This window comes from Mus caroli, chromosome 2 (assembly GCF_900094665.2).
Source record: "Mus caroli chromosome 2, CAROLI_EIJ_v1.1, whole genome shotgun sequence".
NCBI lineage: Eukaryota > Metazoa > Chordata > Mammalia > Rodentia > Muridae > Mus > Mus caroli.
Window position 1 is genome coordinate 132,081,784 of NC_034571.1, and position 17,687 is coordinate 132,099,470.

Sequence of the window (17,687 nt, forward strand, 5' to 3'; positions counted from 1 at the left end):
TGTATGCAATGGTGTCAGCGTTTGGATGCTGATTATGGGATGGATCCCTGGATATGGCAGTCTTTAGATGGTCCATCCTTTCTTCACAGCTCCAAATTTTATCTCTGTAACTCTTTCCATGGGTGTTTTGTTCCCAATTCCAAGAAGGGGCACAGTGTCCACATTTTGGTCTTCGTTCCTCTTGAGTTTCATGCGTTTAACAAATTGTATCTTATATCTTGGGTATCCTAAGTTTTGGGGCTAATATCCACTTATCAGTGAGTACTCCCACATGCCACTACTCAATAAAGTCACACGGCCTGTTAGAGTCATCCAGAGAGACACAGCCAGCAAGGCATGTATATGGTTAGAAATTATGGATATAAATATCAACACTGTCAAAGATACCAGTAGAAATTTTGTTACAAGGAATTTAACATGTAAGTATGAGCTAAGAAGTCTCTCATTCTATGCTTCAAGAGATAAAAACTCAACGAAGCCAATAGAGGTAGATGCATTCTCTGCTTGATGGATGGAACTGGGACCTCAGTCTTCTGCCCTTAACTGACATTTAAACCATCAGTTTTCCAGGATGGTAGACTGTAAAAGCAATCACCTCTCCTCCTCTTCTCGTTTTCTATGTCTCTGCAATGTATCTTCATAGCTCTTCCCATAGGGAACCTGTGGCTACTTGCTATTACTTTGAATCTGCCCTAGTTTTGTGACTGTTGTTGACACAGAATTCAGCATATTTTGAGCCTCCACTCAAGAGCTTTTTGCCTATTGAACATTACTAAAAGAAAAGTCCAAGCTAGCCTGATAGGCAATGAGACACCTAGAGCTGTGTGGCCCACACTTAGGCCCAACAGCACTTAGCCTCCATTGAACCTGATTATAGTTGCATGGTGAGGAACTCACAAACTTGGGAAACATATTGTTTTGACACATTCAATTTTCGGATTGCTTTGTGTTACATTATTTATATCAGTTAATTTTCTGCTACTGTGATAAAAATACCATGCCTAAGGCAACTTAGGGAAGAAACAGTTTATTTTGGCTTATGAGGCTCCAGAGGGGTACGAGTCTATCCTAGCAGGAGAGCATGGCAGCAAGCTACATGCAGAACAGCAGAAGTAGGACGCTGAGAAGTCATATATTGTAAACCATAAGCCTGAAGTGAAAGTGAGCTGGAAGTGGGACACAGCTATTAACTCTCAAAACCTCCCTCCAGTTGATGTACTTCCTCCAATAAGCCCACACATGGTGCCACCAACTGGGAGCCAAGTGCTCAAATGCCTGAGCCTAGGGAGACATTTCTCATTTAAGCCATCACATGCTAGTCAGACAAACAGCCATTGTTGATACAGGGAGAACACATCAACCCAGCCTTCCACAATTCCTCTGTACCTGGACAATGTGCTAATGTGGCCTTTTCTCATGGTACGTTTTTCAGCGGTAGACTAAACGATGTGATATATGCTGAGACTTTAAATGTATGTGGAAAGGCCTCTTAGAATTTCCATCCTCTACCATGAAGCCCCAGCTTAGGAAGTTATTGTTCCTTCTATATGTATCCTTGGATGCAGGCACAAATGAACAGATTTGAAGACTTGAAACCTGTAGTCCTCCCTGGACCAGCAAGGTAAGTCTGATCAAATTTGCCTGAAGGTATGTGTGTATGCATGTGTGCATGTTTGTGTGTGTGTGTGTGTGTGTGTGTGTGTGTGTGTGTGTGTGTGTGTGTGTGTTAAAATGTTTGGCTTTGTAATCTGCTGAGATTTTGCTGTGTGTTTTTTTTAATATCCTAGACATTGCTTTATTTGATTTAAAAAAAATAAGACTTCTGTATACATGGATGTTTTACCTACATGTGTGGCTGGTTGCCACATATGTGCAGTGCCCACAGAGAAAAGAGGGCATTGTATCCCCTAGAACCGCATTTATAGATTGTTTTGAGCCATGGTGTGGATGCTGAGAATCAATCCCCGTCCTCTGAGAGAGCAACCAGTTCTCTGAACCACTGAGCCATCTCTTCAGCCTCAGATGTTACCATTTTTATTTAGCAATATTGAGAAAGCAGAAACCTATGTAATGAGAATGGCCCCTATAGGCTTCTGTGTTTGGATGCTTGGTCATTAGTTGTCTAACCCTTTGAAAAGGATTTGGAGGTGTGGCTTTGTTGGAGGTGTGGCCCTGTTGGAGAAGGTGTGTCACTAGGAGTAAATTTTGAGGTTTCAAAAGCTCTCTCTCTCTCTCTCTCTCTCTCTCTCTCTCTCTCTCTCTCTCTCTCTCTCTGCCTGTTGCCTGTGGATCAGGATGAAGCTCTCAGTTATTCCTCTGTACCATGCCTGCCTGCCTGCTGCGATGCTCCCCTCCATGATAACAGTGACTAATGCTCTGAAAGTCTAAGCAAGTCCTCAATTAAATACCTTTCTAACCATAGCCTTGGTGATGGTGTCACATCATGCAAATAGAACATAAAGATACTAATATAGAGTATTTGCTATAGGGTACATATTATGATGATCCATGAGCTACCAACATCTTTGAAAACAGAATGCAGTTACTTAATTTTTAAATTCTTCTAAATGTTCCCAAGAATCAAATCCAGGGCTTCACACATACCAGGCCAGCATTTTACCACTGAGCTACCTCAGCCTCATGCTTATTTATTCATTATGTCATAACTGAATTCTCCTAAGAAATTTTACAAGATAAAGAATCCTACTGAGAATCAACCTTAATACTATAGTTCTTGGAACTTCTTCAATTATATTGGTGTTTGACTTTAGATCTTATACAGTCAATGCCAAATATGTTGTTCTGTTGTCCAAACAACAGTCCTCGTCAAGACTCACCACTGTATTGTCCTTTGGAAGATCAGTCATCACTGGGTGCATCACAGAGATTCTGTCCTTCATCTAGTGTGCCAGACTTACTTGATAGACATCATACATTTTCAGGGGGAAAAAATTAACATTTAATTCAATTGGCATTTTTTAAATGAGTTTTATATGAGTTCATCTTATTATAAAGAGCTAAGAGAGCAACCAAACTCTTATCTTCAACCAGGCATCAAGAGTGTTTGCACCTTTATTCTATGTGTTGAAATCAAACTTGCGGATACTCAATCCACAGATGTTAGACAACTGATTTTCACATATAAGTGCATTAGCATTCAAATCAAGACATGAAACACACTGGGTACTCAGAAAGTTTCATTGTAATCCAGATAACAACTATCTTTATATTCCCCTAAAGGTCTATTCTGATCTCTCATTTCCTGACTTGCTATAGCTTTTCTTGAATTTCACACAAACAAAATATACCAAATGTATTCTGATGTATGATTTTTCCATTAAACACTATGTCTGTGAAAATCACACATATTGTTCCATGTAACAGTCAACTGCTCATTCATTTACACTGACAATTGGTATTATACTGTGTGGTTATATTGAAGTGTGTTTATCCATTCTAAAATTGATATATACATCTGGATTGCTCCCAGCTGTGCAGTATTATAAAAAAAAATCCACTATGGATATTCTCACATGTGTCCTTTTGCTCTTATAAGCACTCATTTAGTTGGGCATATTTTTCTTAATAGTATTTTAATGAAGTCAATTTTATCCAACATTAGTGTTCAAACATAGTAATTAAGCAAAATAATCTATGATAATATAAAAGAATATGCTGCCATCTTTAAGACTCTTTTTATAAGATTTTAATAGCCGTGTATAATATTAATTCAGTCATGCCTTTAGAGTGTAAAAACATATAAATGTGTATGGGTTCTGTGCATATTCATGGATACACATAAATGTATGTGTTTAAGGTACCATATACCCAACATAAGCACTTCTTTCTATAAGAGATCAGCATCTGCTCAGGTCCCCCAATACCAAGTTCTTAGCACAATGGAGATTTATTTGCTTCAGAAGGTCAAAGGGCAGGGAATGAGAGACAAAGACAGGAGATAAAGGACTAGGGAGAAGGGAAAGGTAACAGAAGAGAGAGCAAGGGGTATTTATCCCTAGGACAAATTTGGGACTGCCTCTGGATAGAGATGAAATAGACATGGCCCATAGACAAATGGTGGCTTATAAAAGTAAAATGGAAAATCCTGTGTTAGGATGAGGTGTTGAATTTTAACTGGGCATTTAATTAGGTGAGCCAAAGGGGGCTTCTGATTTCTGGACTTCAATAATTTGATAGCTGGATCTTGGTGGTCAGCCTCAGGGGGAGGAATTGGCCAAATAAGGGAATAGACCTTGGTGACTAGCTTTAGGAATGCAATCCAATAGTTTTTGAAAGGCAGAGGGAATGAGGGAGAAGGGCAAGGCCTGCCAGAGCCACATGCTCCAGTGGGCTGGTATGCCTTCCCTTTCCCTCCTAGGTATGCAGGAAGTCTGTATCCCCCAAACATTCTTGTATCTAGGTAATGACCTCTGAGGTCTGCTTAAGCATCTTCCCAGAGATTTTTGTCATCACTATGAAATAACCAACAAGAAAGCTCATGGCAAATTAAGGCTTTGAGTTTGAAGACTTGTCTGTTACAACTAACATCTCTTCTCTGTGCACTACAAATATGATGTTTTCTAAAATTGCTATGCTTTATAGTACAACCATACAACACATACACAAACACAAACCAATACACACCACATGCCCATACAGACACATACATACACACACACAAGTATATGAAAATAGCATATTCTTCAATTGTCAATGAACAACCGAAACATCCCTCTAAAGTATCATTTTACTTTCTTAGCACCAAAAATAAAATATACATTAGAAACCCCTATTGATTTTGGTTGGTCGCTAACTGCAGGTGAAGAGTCAGAAATTATTCATTGAACTACACTTTCAGAAGTAAGTTAGATTGAGGTAAATAAGGGGGAAGTCTTGACCTTTGTGACTGACAACACCCACCCCCATTTCAAAGGTTTATTAACAATGATGATGTGGGTATTCCTCCACAGGCCAGTTCTCATCTAACATTCCTCCTGCTTAGAGTTTATGAGACGGAATCTTCCGATTTTAATTTAGACACATCTGGCACACAAATGAGACACCATTGTGAAATCCTCACCACAGCCTGGATGATGAGGTCCTGTGTTTATTAGTAAAGATGTTAGAGCCAGTCAATTGCACTGCTCTTTTGAGTGGAGACATCTCAGAGGTGGCATTTTTGGAGGCGTTAGTTTCTTCGTTCTTTGCTAAGGAACTACTAGGTTAAGTTCACTTTTAACTGGAAGCTAACCAGAGTCAGCTTTGACTCAGAGGTAGCCTTACCTGCAGTCACTGAAGAGATTATTTCAACTAGTTTTACTGCTAGAGAACAGTTAACATTCCCAGCTTATTTTTTTCTTTTTTCTTTTCTTCTTTTTTATTTGATGGAGTTCTTAACTGCTGTAAGATATATTTAGATCTGTTGCTTTTTAAAAAAAGATTGTAAATATGAAATGCTTTTTAAAATCCCTGAACATAACCAGGATTAGTAACAACTTTCTCTTTTGTCTAAAATAAAGCCTTACTTGCTTCTAAAACTAAACCAAGAATTTCAGGCCGATTTATTATTACTATTGATAATGACCTTTGATTAGAACCAAAATAGCTGATTCACAGAGTTCATGCTGAGGACACTCAGCCCCTCCTATGGTCCAAGCCACTGCCCTGAAGGAGCTAGGACAAGGATGACAAACATCTTGGAAGAAAATGAAGTACATTCCCAGAAAAGTAGATAAATTCATGCTTCCTCTCTTTCCACACTCAAAAAGTCAGAGTACCAACATATTCTTCATCAGCGACTCTAACCAATTTAACCCCATAAAAGAAGTAACTCTGATTCTCTGTATCTGGAGTCATATTCCCCAGCAACTGGTCAAATTAACACCACAGAACCCACATGATGTCTTCAGAAGAACACAGAATTAACTGGCTAGAATTCCTCCCTTAAAGTATACAATATGAAATTGGTCCAGGAGAAGCAACCAGGCAAATTTAAAAATTAAAGGTCATACTGCAACTTCAACTGCCCAGACTTAACAGTAATGACACAAGAAGTGGGGAGCGGGGAGTAAGAAGTGATGGAGAGTAAAGCTGTACAGAAACAGAAGCAGGACAGTGTAATGTGATCAACACTTCTCCCACAACTTCTAAGTGGAAAAGAAACCTGACAGGTGCTGTATGGACTACTGGAGTGTAAGTTTGTATTTTAAATTAAATGGTAAGGTACTGAAGCAAAATGTCTTGAGGATGAGAACTGTATTGTGGTGGTGTGGAGTCTCCTTGCTCTTAGGAGACACATACTGGAGTAACTGAAGCACAGTTCTATGCTAAACTATCCAGTATAACAATTATTTATTTAGCTTGTTGTCTATTTAGACTAGGCTCATCTGGGTGGTCTTAGGAGCTGGCTGGGCTTCCTTCTGTGTTTCTGATCAGATACAGTGGCTCTATTTCTGGAGATGGGCTGTGTTTGCTTAGTAACAGAGCTGCAAAGGAGGCTAAGTTCCTGATTAATCTAAGCATGGATTATTCACATGGGAGAACCACCACATAAACCAGAGAGAGAGAGAGAGAGAGAGAGAGAGAGAGAGAGAGAGAGAGGGAGAGGGAGAGGGAGAGGGAGAGGGAGAGGGAGAGGGAGAGGGAGGGGGAGGGGAAAGGGGAGAGGGAGAGAGAGAGAGAGACAGACAGACAGACAGACAGACAGACACACACACACACACACAGAGAGAGAGAGAGACAAAGACAGAGAGACAGAGATTCAGAGAGACAGAGGCACAGAGAGACAGACAGAAAAAGACAAAACAGAGAGACAAAGACAGAATTCTTGAGACCTAGCTGCAGAACTCACTCTTCGCCCCACTAGTCAGAGTAAATACCAAGGTCAGTGTGTGGTTAAGGATGATGCGCCCACCTTGTAAAGAGGGGTCTGCCAAGTTGCTTCATAAAAAGCCTTGCTAGAATACAGGGGCGAGGCTAGCAGCAGAATGCAAGAGTATGCATTCATAACTCCTCTGTGGGTTTGAAAATCTCCAATCTCTAAAAACTGTGGTGAGGACCAGAAGGTAGGAATAGAAGCTAGTCAAAGAGTGTGTAGTCAATGTTTATTCATTTTTCAAAAAGCAAATCAAAGGCAGGCGTATAGAAATCAGAACACTAGCAACATTTGGGTGTCGGTTTCTAGAGAGTAAAGCATTTACCTTCTGGATCTGAGCCATGAGGATTCCATCAAGTTACATTCATAAAAGTGTACTCCTTTTGTATATGAACCATGTAGAGAAAATTACCTTGAAAAGTGTAAAGAGCATTAGTCATCTGGTTCCTGTTCAGATACTGCCTCCAAGTCCCTATTCAATGTTGAGAATATATCCTCTAGGCCTCATTTGGAAACTGACATCTCCACTCTGAGTTTAAATTGTAACTCAATTGTATACTTTCTTCTGGGCATAGAAGTTCTCAGAAGTTCAAGGATGACACATCTGACATATATATATATATATATATCATAAGTTATAATTGGAAAGTCCTCCTCCAGCTAGAACATGGTTTGTTTTGCTTTCCAGAATTGATACAGAAACTATTATCATAAAGCAAAAGCAATGAAAAGAATTTCATAGTTCAGGTAAGAGATTAAAGGGTTGGTATGTAAAGAAGCCAGTGGAGAAACAGAACCTAATGTATTTTAACATTATACCAGAAATATGACAAGAGGGGCCTCCCACATAAGGAAGAATCATCTCAGAGTTTCCAAAAATCCAATCAGATTTGTCACTGATAAGCTCTGATTAACCAGAGTCCTGACTTCCTCAGAGAAAAGTACTCCATGATCCCTTGGGGTACACTACGGCCTTTGTGAGTAAAGCAGAGAGAGCCACAGGTGTCCTCTCAGTGTTCACACATTGTGTGTGTGTGTGTGTGTGTGTGTGTGTGTGTGTGTGTGTGTGTGTGTGTAGTGCTGGGAACAGCATCACCAGAGGTCCAGGTATCCAGCAAACCCAGCAGCTGCCATCAGGGGAGGAGCCCCTGAGAGTGCCTCAGATGGCGTGATTTTCTCACTTCTGAGCACTCTGACCCCTTCCCAGTTCAAAGGAGAGAAGAAACGGAACAACATGTCAGCTGTTTTGTTTGCATTTCTTCAAGAGCTTTGAGTTTACGCCCAGGGCTCATTTGAACTATGATGTCCAGAAGTTTTGTGGAAATTTGTGTTCTTTGATTAGCTATTTAAATACCCTCCACTATGTGTATTTAGAAGCAAAGGAGGCAAAGCAGCCCCTGCCCTCCTGGACAGAGCATGGGGTACTTTATCTAATGGAGTCACAGGACTACTTAGCTTTCTTATATGTGGACATGACAGCTGAACTTCACAGCAGTCCTGGAAGAGACATTCTTAGCCCCAATTTACAGTCAGGGAAACCGAGACTCAAAAGTAGAGTATGACTGTGGATAGAGTGAACTCCACTGTAATATAATGCCTTCAAGGAACCTAAGAGGAAGTGGTGAGACACACTAGTCTCCCACAACAATAGCGGCTGCTTTCGAACTGAAACAGTGAAGCTGCATATGTGACAGGAACTTTATTTGGGGGAAAGGGACCAAAATGATTGCTGTGGAGTCCCCTAAAGAAAAAGTGAGCCATCTTCCTTTTTTGAGAACCTTGTCTCCTGCAGTAGTCGACGTCTCAAGAGCAAGCCTCTATAACAAACTCTAAAGCATCGGTGACATAACACATCAAAAGAAGTTTCCTTTAAATCAGACAATAGTTCCTTCAGCAAAGGTAGGGTTGGGTAAAATACCTGCTCCAAGGACTCAGCTGGTAATGCTCGAGGGATAACTTGGCAGAAACATGCAACCAACAGACAAAGAAAAAGAAGACCCCCATCTGAAGGGCTTTAAACTCTAGGTCTGGAAGGGGCACTCATATTATCTCCAGTCACCTTCTACTGGCCAGATCACAGTCACGTGACTACCTAACTGCAAAGGACGCTGGGGATGCAGCCAATGTGTGTTAAGGAAGAAGGGAAAGAGGGTGCAGTGAACACATAACAGCTTCCATTGCCATTTATACACTCAGAGGAGGACCGGTTTTCCTTTCTGACTTCCTTTAAAGCCCATAGGAATTATGCACATTTATTTTTGCTGAATTGAGCAGCTGGCACACGTGTTAAATAGATATGTATGCATGAAATGCTATGGTGTAACAGTTGGCTTCACAATACTCTTAGGAAATTTGTGAGAATTCGGTAGTACCTCTTTGTCTCCCAATGGGGGTCTGAAACTCCAGACACTGCCAAAGGATACCTCTGATGTTCTTTCCTATACACACATTCCCACATACAAATTAAAACTGGACAAGTATAACAATGTACAATGATAATTTCATATGAACATCATCTCTCAAAATGCCTTATTTTACCTTACTCACTCTTTCTGGGATGGGCCAGATGATGCTGTGTCTACCTAGGGAGATGATGTCATATCAGAGACAGAATTATTGTGACATAGTGTGAGACTGCTCCTAGTATAATTTCTAGTATAACATAAACACTGGAATAGCACGCGAGGTGATCTAATAGCCAAGAAGCTACCATGTTACTGATGGGAAGGGGAACATACCCAGTGGTACGGTGGATAGAAATAGGATCCACCCCAGGTAGGATGGAGTCGAGCACTCAGAGGTTTCATCATGCTGCTCAAATCACCCACAATTTGAAAATTCTTAAATATTTATTTCTGAGATTTACTAATTTTTAGTAATATTTTCAGACTACAATTGATCTGAGATCACTAAAACTACAGAAAACAAACTGAAAGCAAGAAGACTACTGTTTAGGTAACAAGACCAGCTGTGACTTTTGTTGAAGTTCATCAAGGTTATAAGAGAATTTCTTATGTTTTCCCTTTGTTTCTGCATATATTTATATATATGTAAGTTTTAATAGAATTTAACATAAAAACATTAATCTTTGCACCATAAAAGACCTTAATGAAACCATGGTGTCATCAATGAGACTATCTATAGGCATTGTAGCTTGATTTCTTTTACTTTCTTCATGTATTAGAGTCAAATATGCAGACCTGCCCTGTAAATGCAATTGATAATAAGTATAAAAATCTATGGGAATACATACAATAAAGACACAGAAGGGTTAACAGTATTAATATCCAGATAGCAACAAAAGAGAGTCCAATAAAGGCAGATTTAGTAAGTATAGTCAAAAGAGACACCCAACTTAGAATATCCAATATTCTTAGCTTTCAAGGAAATGCAAACCAAACTATACTGAAACTGCATCTCACTCTGCCCAGAATGACTGTCAATAAGAACACAAAGAACAGCATATATTGGCAAGGACATGGCGAAATATAAGTTAATCTGATACTATAGGAGTATAGTATCTATCAAAAAATTAAATTAGATTTATCATGTGATACAGTGACAACACTCTTGGCATAGTCTTCGTTACAGGAAGACTATAAGGTGACATAAACCCTTTCCTTCGTAAGTTGCTTTTGGTCACACTGTTTATCTCAGCAATGGGAAACCAATGATGCCAGGAGGGCGGTCTTCCTCAAATAATCTGATTAAGAAAATTCATCACAGATACTTGGATTTCAGTTGATTCCAGATGCAGTCAAGTTGACAAAAAAAAAAAAATTACCCATAGGAAGTTATAAAATCCCACTCTGTATCAGCCAGTGTCCTTACTTTTAACTGACTGCACCCGCTGAGCTTCAGGCTGAATTTTCATTGTCACTTGGTCACTCTTACAATGAGGGCTTGGGCTTGACTTTCAACAACTTGAGCTGTATGTCTGCCAGGAAGAAGATCCTCTTCTAGGGCACAGGTAGGAACGTTTAGACTGCTTGTGTGCATCTGAGCCAGTTCATTTTGTCACAAGCTCATTCTTTCCCTTTGTCACCTCATTTCCAGATGCTAGAAGCCACCAGCTTGCATCATTGGGTTCCTGGTGGGTTTTTTTTCCCCACAAAATATCAAAATCTTTACACATGGATAGTGTCACTAGACTTCTTGCTCCTCACAAGAGGTGAATACAGCTCAAGTTTGTTTATCTAATTAACATCTTTAAATACATGAGATCTTGTGGATTAACAAAGAAAAAACTCATTGTTTAATAATGATGCATTTGTGTGTCAGGTTGACAAAGACTCAGATGTACTGTTTAACTTTTTTTGTCAACTTGACACAAGCCAAGATCATCTGAGAAGAGGATCGTCTCATTTCAGTTGAGGAAATGTCTCCATCAGATTAGCCTGTGGGTATCTCTCTGTGGAATTTTCTTAATTGCTAATTGATAAAGGAGAGGCCAGCTCACTGTGATCAGTACCATCCCTGGGCAGAAGAGCCTGTGATATACAGGAAAGCAGGCTGAGCAAGAAAGCAAGCCAGAAAGCAACACTCCTCCATGGCCTCTGCCTCCCTTCCTGTCTTGAGTTCCTGCCCTGCCTTCCCTTCATTATGTACTATGAGCTGTAAGATGAAATAAACCTTTTCTTCCCCAAGTTTCATTAATCCTGGGGCTTATCATAGCAATAGAAATCTAACTATGAGGAGGGGGAAAGGTGGGGAGGAGGACAAAGGATAGGAAAGGGTTACAAAGTGTGAATATGATTAAAGTACATCATATGCGTGTGTCTTAATGAAGCCCCTTGCCTTGTGTAAGTCCTGTACTCAAATCTAGAAATCTAGATCTGTGGAGATTGTAACTTGTCTTGGGAGGTAATGATAGTTGGAAATATCAGAAAATCATGTGTATTTGAATAAGAAAGGGGTATTTTCTTCACTTGAACAAAGTGCATATATTTCTAGTTCAACGGCTCCCTTCTGAACAACAATCTGAATAAGGTCACCTTATATCTCTAGGCTTGCCATACTGCAAGGGAAGGCTGAGTATGTCTTGATAATCACTCAGGAGTCTTAAAACTACCAAGACTCCACTATCCTTCTTAGATCCAAATGTGGCTGGAAAATGTCTTCTAGCTATAAATTTAGGTAGAAAGAAATAGTATATTGGGGTTGAGTGGGCTTCTAAAATGCTCTACCACAGAGATGGCCCAATCCAGGTCTTTTGGGAATACAGACAGAATAACAGACACCTTCTATGGGAATATAGTAAGGCCAGTGATAAAGATATGAATATAGTGCCTTGGGAAATTTTGAAGGATGTAGTATTGTTTTCAAACTTTCATCAGCTCCTGGGACAATTTCAGAAATATGCTTTAAACAGTAGTTGGTGGTGCAGTAGACACATGGCTCCCCTTTCATATAATGTGTGAGCCAATGTTCCCTAAGCCCTCAGATGCAGGATGTTGCTGGTATCCGTTGCTTTGAGAATGCTACCAGTATGTCCTTACCAGAGTATAAATGCATTTCGGTTGCCCAGATTGAAGGGACTTCAGTAGCATTCATTCATACATTTGTTCAACATTTAATAAAAACATCTGACCCCCAAACTCAATTTACAATTTTATAACATTTTACAAAGACTTTGATCTGAAAATCTCCATCTATAATTTTATAAGAATTTACATTCCTTGCAAGAGTTTCTTTCCACAATTTTTTCTTTAGTCATTTTTCCTTAGGAGAAAAAAATTATAACCTTTGGATGAGAGAAATGCAGTTGAGGCTCACAGGGGGAGACTGAGTGGGAGAAAAAAAAAGACAAAATACAGCATCCTCTCAGCTCTAATCTAGAACAGCCTACTTTTGGCAACAGGAGTCATTTGTCGCTGTGTGTCCACATCACCACCTGGAAAGTCCACATATCTATGGCCACAGGATTCTAGTTTGCCGTCTTAATTTATCTATTCCACCTGTGTGCTGATTCGGCTGCCTGATGCTCTTAAGTGATTCTAATTAGAAAACACGCAGGGGAATCCTTCTGGGATTCCAAAGCTGCTAGAATCCCCTTTGATCTCCCATCTGAACCACCAAGGTTTATTGTTTCAATTTCTCCCCTCAGCGCTCCAGTTGACAATTATTGGTATTTTAGAGCCTGGAGATAGCAATGGGAAGCCAGGCAGCCTAACAGTTGAAAGAGAGCTCTCTGCCAGAGAGGGGAAACCCACCCTTAGCGAAAAGGAAAAGATGCCCGTCCCGCACTTTATAAATAGCTGCCAATTTATTAATGAGCTGCTGGGTTTGGCTAGAATTTTAAAGATGTTTTCCAGCATTTTCAAAGAGGCAATAAGTTAACTGGATACAAACAGATGCAAACAGCATGCTGAACCACAACTAGTTAAATTCTGGAAAATGCTAAGGCGACCCGAGGAACGTTTGGAGTGGCGAAGAAATTCATCTTAGAGTTTCCAAAGAAAGATTTTAACTCTAAAGACAATTTAATAAGGAATCTTCTGTCCGTTTCTAGTGGTCATAGAAAGAGGTAGGAAAAGAGAGAAAAGTGGCGAGCCGGTAAGAAAGTTTTATTTGTTTGTTTGATTTCATTCACCTAAGGAGAATCTGAAGGATTTGTGCAACGGTCCTGGGTTGCGGATGAGAAATGGCAATGTGTGACAAGGGTTGTGGGAACGTGTGCTCACGCTTGACTAGGGCTGGGCTCACCGGGAGGGAAGGGCTGGACTGGCTCAGGGGAGGAAGGAGGCGGAGGGAACACAGTATAAAAGTCTCCAGCCTAACAGAGTGCCCGTCACTCGAGCCACTTGGGGAAGGCAGGAGCCAGAGCCACGCTGGACCCAGTTCACTCTAGCCTCGTTGGCAAGGATCCCGCGCTCTCCAGATATATCACCCAGCCGTTCTGCTCGCCAGCCGCACCCCTTGCAAGGCATGAGTCGCTCGCGGGAGCCCGAGGCTGCAGCGCGGTCATGAGGCGGTGGCGCTGTAGCAGCGGCTGCGTTTCGGCAGCCCCCAAGTCCCCTCCAGGCGCAGCACCCCCAGGATGAGCCCCCAGACTCGAGTCTACCAAGCTGAGAGTCACCCAGCATCCCGCTGACGTCCGAGCTCCTTCGCAGCGCACACCGTGTCCCTCGCAGCCTCCCACGCGACACCTGCGCACTTAAGTAGACGCGCGCGGATTGAATCCAACTCACCCGCCTTTCCGACACTCCAGGGCGCTGTAGGCGCACGGTCTGCTGCACCCAGTGATCAGCCAGCCCAGAGCCCTGCAGCTAGTGTCAAGACCCTTCCGGACCGACAGACACCGTGTCACCCCCATCCCCACCCCCAAACTCGCTGCTCAAGGTCAGGGTGCGTGGTGGGGTCGCAGACACCTGGCTTGTCTGGCCCCTCCGTTCTCCACTCCTACAACTCCAGCTCTACTTTGCCCATAAACTTTTCTCAGGTGGCCTGGGCGACCCCCACTTGCCCGCAGCCCCAAGCACTAGAGTGAGCAGAGGGCTAGTTCCTTCTCCACAGCGACCTCGGCAGCAAGCACTTAGCACAGCCGAGAAGGCGGACGCAGGCGCCGGCGGGGCGCCCCCAGTTATCCTCAAACGGTGACAACCTCGGTGACCCGGAGCCAGCCCATCCGGGGACTGAGCGAGCGGGGCGACGAGGCTAGAGGTCCCAAGGAGCTTGGAGTGAGGAAGGTGGTGGCCCCGAGGGTGAGTGGCTCCCGGCAGCGGGGGCGGGGGAGCCAAGAGTGGAGGTAACTCCGGGCGGCCTCTGAAGCCCTCCTCCTCCTTCTCCTCCTCCGCCTCTAACCCCGCGCTCCTCTGGCGGCCGCTCCCGCTCCAGCTGCGGCACCGCGGCTACATCTGGGGAGCCCATGTGCGCTCGGGGGCTCGGCTGCGCCCGCCCCGCCGCCGCCCCCGCAGTTCCCTGCCCGAAGGGTGGACCCTGGCCGGGCCTGGGTCGCGGACAGCCCCGGGTCCCCATCGCCGCCGCCGGACAGCTCCTGGGATTGCTCCGCCACCGGCTTGGACGTCCCCGGCCCCGCGGTGGCTCCGCTGTGGTGTGGCGGCGGCGTTGGCGGCTGCTCCTGTTCCCCGGGCCCGGTGCGCTCGGCCGAGCCCAGAGCCAGCCCTGCCGGCCCGGGGAGCGGGGCCCCGGTGGGGGCCGAGGCGGGAGCCGCTCAGTCGAGCTCGGGGGCTCCGACTCCTCCTCCCCCGGCGGCGGCGCCGCCGCCGCCGCCCGTCGTGCGGGGTCCTAAAGCCGCGCGACTCAAAAGGATGGTGCGTCTGGCTGCGGAACTGCTCCTGCTGCTGGGGCTACTGCTGCTCACGCTGCACATCACGGTTCTGCGCGGTTCCGGAGCCTCCGACCGACAGGACGCGGCCGCCGGCAACGTCAGCGGATCCCAGTTGCAGGTGAGTGCGCCGCCGGAGGGGGCGTGCGTGGTTGAACGAAGCTGGGTGGCCCGCAAGGTACTAAGCAAAAGCCTGGTACATTGCAGAAGGCGGGTCCTCCGTTCCACCAAGGAGCACTTTTGCCTAGGCAACCGGGCTTAAGCAGAAAAGTTTGGACTAGGCGATGGGGGCGGAAGGTGGGTGGGTGGAAGGGTTATGTGTAGAGGCCAGGCCTGCTTCAAAGTTTACCTAGAGAAAGCTTCAGATCTGTCACAGGTTTGGCACCAGGAAGAAGTCTTAGGCTTGGGAGGCACAAGCTGGCTGGAGGATGCTTTTGATTCTGGGTGCTGCCAGAGACTTAGAAGTTTGTCTTGAGGCAAGAGAGACTTGAGGTGAGGCGACACAAAGAGGCCTTATAAGATAAATCTCCAAGCTGTATTTAGGAGAAAGTATTCTGTTGGGTGTGCAAGCAGTGTCAGAGGTCAAGACATTATTTCTGGAGACTAGCCAGACACCCCACCTTTGCCTGAGTGATTCCTTCACCTCTTATGCCCCTGTGTTCCAGGCAAAGGGCCATAGTCAAGGCACCTGTAGGAATTTGGTCTGGAGTTACTTGGGACTTTTAAACTTCTTCCCGGTGAACATCTGCTTTGAAGGCTCTTTTAGTAACTGGATTCTGTTTCAGCTCCAGGGGGAGAGATGAGGCCAGGGGGCATATATTAGGTCTTGAGATGCCAGATGAATATTGCTGAGTAAAGGTTGCCTACATGGGCTTTTCTATTATGACTTTGGAAAGCCTGCCTCATGGTTTTAGAGGTAGAGCATGCATTAAACCAGAACTAGTAGAAGTGAGCTGGGATTTTCTTCAGGGCACAGCCAGGACTCTTCGCTCTCTAAAGAAACCAAGCCAGACCCTACTAAAACTAGTCACTGTGCAATGTTGAGATTTTTACATCTTTATGCCATTAAAAGAATAATAACCTGTTGCTGAAAAGAGCGTTTATTTAAACACATCTACATCAGCTGTTTACCATGCTACTGTTTTAAGAGTGCTGCAGGGGCTAACTCCTTTAATCTCATCCTAACCCTCATTACAAGATTGTTAATCTCTCTGCCTTACAGATTTCGAAACTGAGGCACAGAGTGAGTAAGGAACTTGTTAGAATTCACACATTCCCACCTGCTGGTTAATTATATCAAGCTTGCTGTCTGCCAGACTAAAGCAAGGTGACCCTTACAAATGCAAACCAGGCCTGCAAAAATGCAAACCTGAAGCTTAAAAGTTCCCAAACCCTTCTAAAACCAGTCTGGTTTTGGAGGAGCCTCTCGCATTACCCTTCGGGTAACCCTGAGCAGCAACAGATATTTCCTCCATGCCAAACACTGAAGAAATAATCCTCAATATCATCAAGGCTTCTGGAAATTGTATTTTATATGTGATGCTTTCTTTCCTCATGGACTCATGAAAACCTGTAAAAAATGATGTTCTATGGAAAAGTCAATTTGGCAGATTTCTTTATGAGGTGCTTGCTATCATTAGAATAATCTCCGGTTGGCCTTTTCCACCCCAACAGTACTTTAATGAGAGAAGCAGCTGGTAGAACTGGATGGGATTCTCAGAGGGCTTTTGCTGAAGAACAGCCCCCCCCCCCAACCACCACCACCAAAAAAAACAAAAGAAGTGGGGGATTTGGAAACAGTTCTGCTCCTAGGAATATCTGGAGTCCTAAGTAGCTGCTAATCCAGTAGCTTCCAGTTATCTTGTTACAGTGTTCAGTTATGGTGAGCATCCAAAGCCTTCACTTAACTAAGCCTACTGATGACTTTAACAGTTTAGCTTGTAATTTTATTCTTTTTTTTTGTAATTTCTTCTTATAAAAGTTTTATATTCTTCCTGACCAAAGTTATTTCTTGGGCTCAAGGCAGTATAATTCAAATGGACAGAGCCAGTTAAACCTGCAAAAGACATTTATCTGCTGTCTACCGGATACGAAAGAATGCATTTGCTAGCAGCAGGTGTACTTGAAGACAAAACTGTGATGTCAAAATTCTTTCTGTTTTCTGGACGCTTTGAGCCCAAGCTTAAATTCCCATCTAAATTGTTTGATTCTGTAATGTCTATACTACCAAAATTCTTCTTAGATATCAGAAATTCAGAGGATTCCTTACATTATAAAGCAGGCACTGGTGAGTTTGCCTTAGCTACACAGTATTTAGAATTATTTAAAAAGAGATACACCTTTATTTAAGATTGGACATCCAACAAAAGAACTCAAAATAGCAACAACAAGAGCTAAAGATTTCAGTGCCTTTTGTATGACAAGCAATGCCCTACCACTGTACACATACTAATTTCTCTAAGCTAAAAAAAAAAAAAAAAAAAAAAACGAACCCCAGGAATTAGGTACTGTCATCATCCCACTTTT

General features: G+C 43.2%; 1 protein-coding gene across 1 annotated transcript in view; it reads left to right on the plus strand.

The window, feature by feature from the left end:
- The first annotated feature begins 13,672 nt into the window (after window positions 1-13,672).
- Ism1 (isthmin 1) overlaps window positions 13,673-17,687 on the plus strand; it is an 80,400-nt gene continuing 76,385 nt past the window's right edge. Inside the window, exon 1 of the mRNA XM_021156866.2 lies at window positions 13,673-15,282. Coding sequence (XP_021012525.1) covers window positions 15,145-15,282 — 138 coding nt within the window. The 5' untranslated portion in view covers window positions 13,673-15,144. The remainder of the gene's footprint in view (window positions 15,283-17,687) is intronic.